General features: G+C 36.1%; 1 protein-coding gene across 1 annotated transcript; it reads right to left on the minus strand.

Annotated features, from left to right (window-relative positions):
- Positions 1-739: 739 nt before the first annotated feature.
- LOC107801504 (protein PHLOEM PROTEIN 2-LIKE A10-like) lies at positions 740-2,492 on the minus strand. Its single transcript, XM_016624835.2, has one exon. The coding sequence runs from the start codon at positions 2,132-2,134 to the stop codon at positions 920-922; it is 1,215 nt and encodes a 404-aa protein (XP_016480321.2). The 5' UTR covers positions 2,135-2,492; the 3' UTR covers positions 740-919.
- Between the last annotated feature and the right edge of the window lie 4,334 nt (positions 2,493-6,826).

The following is a 6,826-nucleotide window of genomic DNA, read 5'->3' on the forward strand; positions in this document are numbered from 1 at the left end:
ACTTTGAAGAACAAATCAATAGATAGACAAAGTAAAAATAGCATAACTCTACCAATCGGGTAGCGAAATACTGAAGAGCAATAATTGTGTGCGGGTCGAGGGTACTTTGAATACCGTCAATTTTGGGACCGTGCGGCTAAGACCAGCCCCTTACGGGGCCGTTCATTTCAATTACCCTTTTAAACTTGTAGTCTGGTAGTAGTAATAGCGCAAGCTAGTTACTTTTTAGCCTTTTAATTGAAAAGTAGCCTTAGTTCGTTGCATTAAAAATGAAATCTTGAAGTTTTAGTTATGGATTTATGAGCTACAATTAGTTTGTTAACAATGAGAGCTGAAAATGGATGATTCGTTGTCAGGTGATTTAAGCATTTTGTCCCCAACTATGTTATGTTCAACATTATTAAAAGTGTTATTTGGAGCTCGTAATCATACCATGAATTTTTCATCGAGCAATGTTTTGTGCAATGAGGGCTTCTAACTTAGACCTATATAGTTGAACAACATTAAAATGTATATCTATTATATTAAGCTTACGGCTATCTCCATAAAAAAGAATGACATTTGATTCTTCTAACAGAATTAAACAAAAAACTAGCAGCTTAAAGTCAAATCAAAACTAAGCATTGCAACTGATGTTATAATTTATAAATTAAAGGTTGAGAAATGTTAACAAGAAGTCGTGCTTACTGCAACAGGTGAGACATCACAAAAGTTCAGCCAAAGAGCAGAGATCAAAGACTAGAGAGACAACATACAGTGTTAAATTCATTCAACTAGTACAATAAATCTAAGACAGAGAGAGTAAATATGCAAAGAGTTTAAGAACCTCTTGCTGGAATATTGTGACAGTGATAAACTTTAAGTAAGAACCAAAATCCAAGGGCCATTCAAAATGTCTACACACAAACTAAGGCATAAGTTAATAACAGCAGAGGACTTCACACTCACACAACCTATAAACTTCTGTAGTTCTTTCAATAACCTCCTCATTGATAAAATCTACATATCTTCTCAAACACTCGTATAACTTTTGCAGTAGAAACTCCACAAAAGATTTAACGCACTCAAAAATAACTGTCCCACTCAAATCAAGAATAAACCTCTTATTGCATGGCACTACCAAAGTATTTGATACTTTATTCATCCACTCACTGTCCTCATCCAAAAACTGTTTCCCTTTGAAGCTATTAACTGAAACAGCAGATGAATCCATCTCGGTACTTGTCAAAATTTGATGAGAAGTTTTGACAAAAGTTTCTACTGCACCATTACATATGGTCACTAGCATTTCTCTCATTTTAGTTTCATTCTTGGGATTTACCAACCCAGTGAATATCTCATTATAGGTGTTGATATGCATTGTCCTGTCAAGATAAACAGTAACAGCAGTGCTCACAAATAATTGCACACAATTTCCAATCAATTCTCTGCACTTATCCTCAAACAAAGCATCAACCCATACTGGAACAGAGTATTCAATATCTGAACTCTGTTTAACAGAATAAAAGGCCAGTACTAAATTCCTCGCGAAACTCCCTACAATAACTGAAGCAAAACCACTCCCTGCATCAGAAAACAGTTTATTTAGGATTTGGTCAAACAAACCAGAATCAGTTCTCTCTGTCTCTTGCTCGTAACCTTTGAGAAATCCAATAGTCAAAGCACTAGTAACCTTAACAACAGACTCTGAAAGCTCATCTGACTGAGGAATCTTTAAAATCTGCTTTAAACTTCTAGGAATTGGATCAGATTCTGATCGTATAAATTCCTTTAGATCTCTTGAGAAAATCCCAATTGCATCAGCAGAATCAGATACCATTTCAGCTAAAGAAACAACTGCATCAACAAGCTTAAGCAATCTTTCCCTTTTTAAAGCCATAGAAGATGAGTTATAAGCTCTGTATGCACCAAAACCAGTGACACCTAGAGCTCCCAAAGCAACAATCAACTTCTTATTCTTTTGAGTATAAACCAATTCCTTTTTTATTTGCTTCAAATCCATATAATTCAGAGTCAAAAGTAGCTTGGCTTCACTTAGAATTGGCTTAATGTAGAAGAATGAGAAAGGGGTTTCTATTTCGGGAAAGGGGGGAGGGAACAGAACAGAGAATCTGATCCAGTAGAAACTATGCATGTACTGCGATAAGGACGACTTAAATAAGGACAACTGTGGGGGTTTCTGTACTTTCTTGATTGATCAATTTCAGCTTTCAGGTTTCATATAGGGTAAGTTGGGGTTATTTTCAAGATTGATGCGTAGATATTTCTTTTTGTAGTAATGGATAATTGGATATGGATGTAGGGTGCTTTATGTTTTTGCGTAGTAAACTGTATGGCAAGAAATTGCAAATTTTGAGAGGATAGATACGAGACGAGACGAGACGACTGTTGTTTTATTATGTCATCGTTGCTTAATTTATGGCCCCGATCGCGCCTGCTTTGGGTCTCTGTTTTCTGAACAGTTAAGTCGGTCGTCGAACATTAATTGAATAGTGACTTACTGATCCTGAGTTTTCATTTGCGATGTGGCCCAAAGGAACTGATAGTATTATCTGCTTTAATTTGCTTTACGATATATTTGCCACTGGCCATGGGAGTCCTATTTGGTTGTCCCTTTTAATTTATACCCATTTTATTTTTTCGTTTGTATTCGTATCTATTTTTTTGTTAAAAGTGTTTTAAAAAAATAATTTTGCCCTTCAGGACTATTGACAAAACTGTAGACTTCAGGAAACACTTCAGCATATTTTTGGCATGAAATTTAGCAAATGAACTAAATAACTTAAGTATGTTTAGTCTGAAGTTTTAGCAAATGAACTAAATAAGTTAAGCATGATAAGTCTGAAGTTTTAGCAAATGAACTAAATAACTTAAGCATGTTTAGTCTGAAGTTTTAGCAAATGAACTAAATAACTTCAGCATGCATTAACAAAAACTCATTAAAAAATTATATATTGCAAGACAAAAACTTATGCATGTTTAGTCTGAAGTTTTCGCAAATAAACTAAATAACTTTAGCATGTTTAGTCTGAGGTTTTAGAAAATGAACTAAATAACTTAAAGCATATTTAGTCTGAAATTTTCACAAATGAACTAAATAACTTCAGCATGTTTAGTCTGAAATTTTAGCAAATGAACTAAATAACTTAAGCATGTTTAGTATGAAATTTTAGCAAATGAACTAAATAATTTAAGCATGATAAGTCTGAAGTTTTAGCAAATGAACTAAATAATTTAAGCATGTTTAGTCTGTAGTTTTAGCAAATGAACTAAATAACTTCAGCATGCATTAGCAAAAACTCATTAGAAAATTACATATTGCAAGACAAAAACTTAAGCATGTTTAGTCTGAAGTTTTCGCAAATGAACTAAATAACTTCATCATGTTTAAACTGAAGTTTTAGCAAATGAACAAAATAACTTCAGCATGTTTAGTCTGAAGTTTTAACACTCCCCAAAGACTGGTAATACAAATCATGAGTTTCTAAGATAAGAATTTACAAAGCTGGTATAAAATAAATATATCATCTGTTCGAAATGTACATAAACAGATTTTTATAAATCTAAGGCTATCATGAACAAGAGGCAGCTACGATTGGAACGCAGGTACGTCTTCAAATCCAGCTCCCGTCGATCACAGCAACAACAGCATCCAATATCTGCACACAAGGTGCGGAAGTGTAGTATGACTACAACCGACCCCATGTACTCAATAAGTAACAAACCTAACCTTAGATTGAAAGTAGTGACGAGCTTGTACCAAGGTCAGAGTCCACACCAATAACCAATAGCATCTCATAACAATACAATTTATAGCAACACTAGTAATAACTCAATAATAAAATGCTCAGATCGTATACAGTTCTGGAAAAATAAACATTTTTTTTAAGTATAACAGTAAGAATCAAATTTTTTGTCGAAAGTCACCGAAATATGAGTAAGTCTGAGATCTGTGATCTTTCTCAAAACTTTCAACAGGTAAATGTTTTATTTTCAAATGGCACGAGGAAATACATTTATATGCCTACATGTCAATATGTATGAGAAGTCATAAATGACGTGATACCGTACATCATGAGGAAAAATGCATCTTTATGCCTGTATGTCAAGTGTGCATGTCGAATGCGATGCAACTCAGTGATAAAATCATATGCATACTCTCAGAATATCAATTCACTCAGTCCTCCCAGTCACTCAGTCCCCACAATCACTCAATTCTCACAGTCACCCAGTCGTCACAGTCAATCCTCCCAATCGCTCGGCACTCGCACTCAGTAGGTATCAACGCTCACTAGTGGTGTGTACAGACTCCGGAGGGGCTCCTTCAGCCCAAGCGCTATCACAAGCTAATCATGGCATAAATAAAAAAACATGTTGCGGCGCGCAGCCCGATCCCATAAATATCCTCACCATCACGCCCTCGACCTCACTCAATCATCAATCTCTCCAGTCACTCGGGCTCACAATGTCATGAAAATCAGCCTAAAAATGATGATGTGATGTATTAATAAATAACAACAGAGACTGAGATATAATATGCAACGAATGACTATGACTGGGTATGAAATTACAGTTTAAACATATAATTCGACAGTAGAAATGACCTCAGTGGGTCCCCTAATACCAATATTTTCCTAAGCATGATTTCTAACATGAGTCACAACTCAGTTTCTCTAACACATAAAAATACATTAAAAAAAATAAAGGTTAATTGACTATACAGCTCTACGGAATCAACCAAGTCTCAATTTCTACGGTGCATGCCAACACGCCCGTCACCTAGCATGCGCGTCACCTCCAAACAATTCACATAACACGTACAATCAGGGTTCATACCCTCAGCTCCAAGATTAAACAAGCCGAATCCACTGCCGAGCAAGCTAAACAATACTCTGAAAATTCCATTTCATACGTATCAACCTCCATACGCCTTTCTGTCTCCTCAACTTAATCCAAACGATTTGTATCTATTCAAACAACGTGAAAATTAATCAAAATATACTCCAATGCTTACAATTTAACAATTTATAAAACTTTCCAACTTCGCTCGAAAACTCGGGAGTGGGGCCTACTGATTAAATGATGAAAACAATGATATATCCATGTATATTAACCAAATCCGAGTTAGAATCACTTACCCCGATGAATTTCTTGAAAATCCCACAAAATATCGCCACAAACCGAGCTCAAAAAGTCAAAATATGAAAAATGAGATAAAACCCCCGTTCATATAGTACAAAATATGACCCCCATTGTGCTAACCGCACATTTTTTTGTGCGGACGCACATCCCAGGTTCTGCGGCCGCAATCCAAATTGTGCGGCCGCACTTCAGCAGCTCTACACTATCAAGTTTCAGTAAATTGACCATAACTTTCTCTACAAATGTCCAAATGATTAATCGTATACCTTTCTAGAAACTAGATTCAAAGGGTTACAACCTTTGTTTTTGAATCATCTCCAAATTACTTGTAGATTAAAAGATATAAACTTCTGAAGTCGGACCATCGAACCTACAGAATCTCCTTTCTGTGGCCGCGAGAGGAATTCTGCGGTCCGCATTTTTTCTCTGCGGTCCGCACTTTTCTTCTGCGGTCGGCACTTCAAAAGTTCCATAACAACAGTAGAGTGCCGAAATGCCCAGACTCGCTCAAAACTCACCCCAAAACACACTCGGGACCCCGTCCGAATGTACCAACAAGTCCTAAAATACGATACGAACTTAGGCTAGCCCTCAAATCACATCAAACAACATCAAAAATACAAATCACACTCCAATTCATGCCTAATGAAAACTAACAATTTCTAACTTCTACATTCAATGTCGAATTAAATCAAGTTTGATTGATCCCAAATATTGCACACAAGTCATAAATGACATAACGAAGTTATTCCAATTTCCAGAATTGGATTCTGATCCTGATATTAAAAAGTCAACTCCCCGGTCAAACTTCCAACTTAAATTTCTTTTGTTTTAGCCATTTGGAGCCCAATTCAACTACGGACTTCCAAATAATTTTTCGGACATGCTCCTAAGTCCAAAATCACCATATGGAGCTATTGGAATCATCAAAACTCTATTCCGGGGTCGTTTACACGTAAGTCAACATCCGATTAACCTTTTCAACTTAAGCTTTAAACCTTGAATTTCATTCTTCCAAACTAACTTCGAAATACCAGAAACCAAAACCGACAATTCACATAAGTCATAATACATCGTATGAATCTATTCAAGACTTCAAATAGTAGAAAGGAGCGTAAATGCCTAAAACGACCGGTCGGATCGTTACCTTCTCCCTCACTTAAACATACGTTTGTGCTCGAACGTGCCAAGAGTTGTTTCCAAGCCATCAAATCACTATTCCATTTTACCACGCACATATCCGGGGGTGATCCCATGCCACCCTATTTCATAGAGGCCTAACGACACAACATAAATGAAGATAATTAATTTCACCTTATCTCAAATACCTTGGAATTCAATTCCCAACATTCAAAATTTTTTACAAGACCCGAATCTTACATCTACACACTATATAAGTCTGAACAAGCTATAGCAAGCAATAACCATAACCTAGATATAATCACATAACATACTACACCAATCGCATACTCTCAGCACCATTCCCGATCACAGTAACTACTCAAAACCAGCCAAGTACTAGTATAAAACCCCACATTTAACAAAACCTTGTTCTGAAACCTTCGTACACCACCGATAACGAAAGAAACACGTGGAATCTCATGACCCCTTATCAGATCAACAAGTCATGAAATTCTCTCGCAATAACTAGAACCATAATCATTTTCTAAGCCGACTTTCAATA

This window comes from Nicotiana tabacum, chromosome 17 (assembly GCF_000715075.1).
Source record: "Nicotiana tabacum cultivar K326 chromosome 17, ASM71507v2, whole genome shotgun sequence".
NCBI lineage: Eukaryota > Viridiplantae > Streptophyta > Magnoliopsida > Solanales > Solanaceae > Nicotiana > Nicotiana tabacum.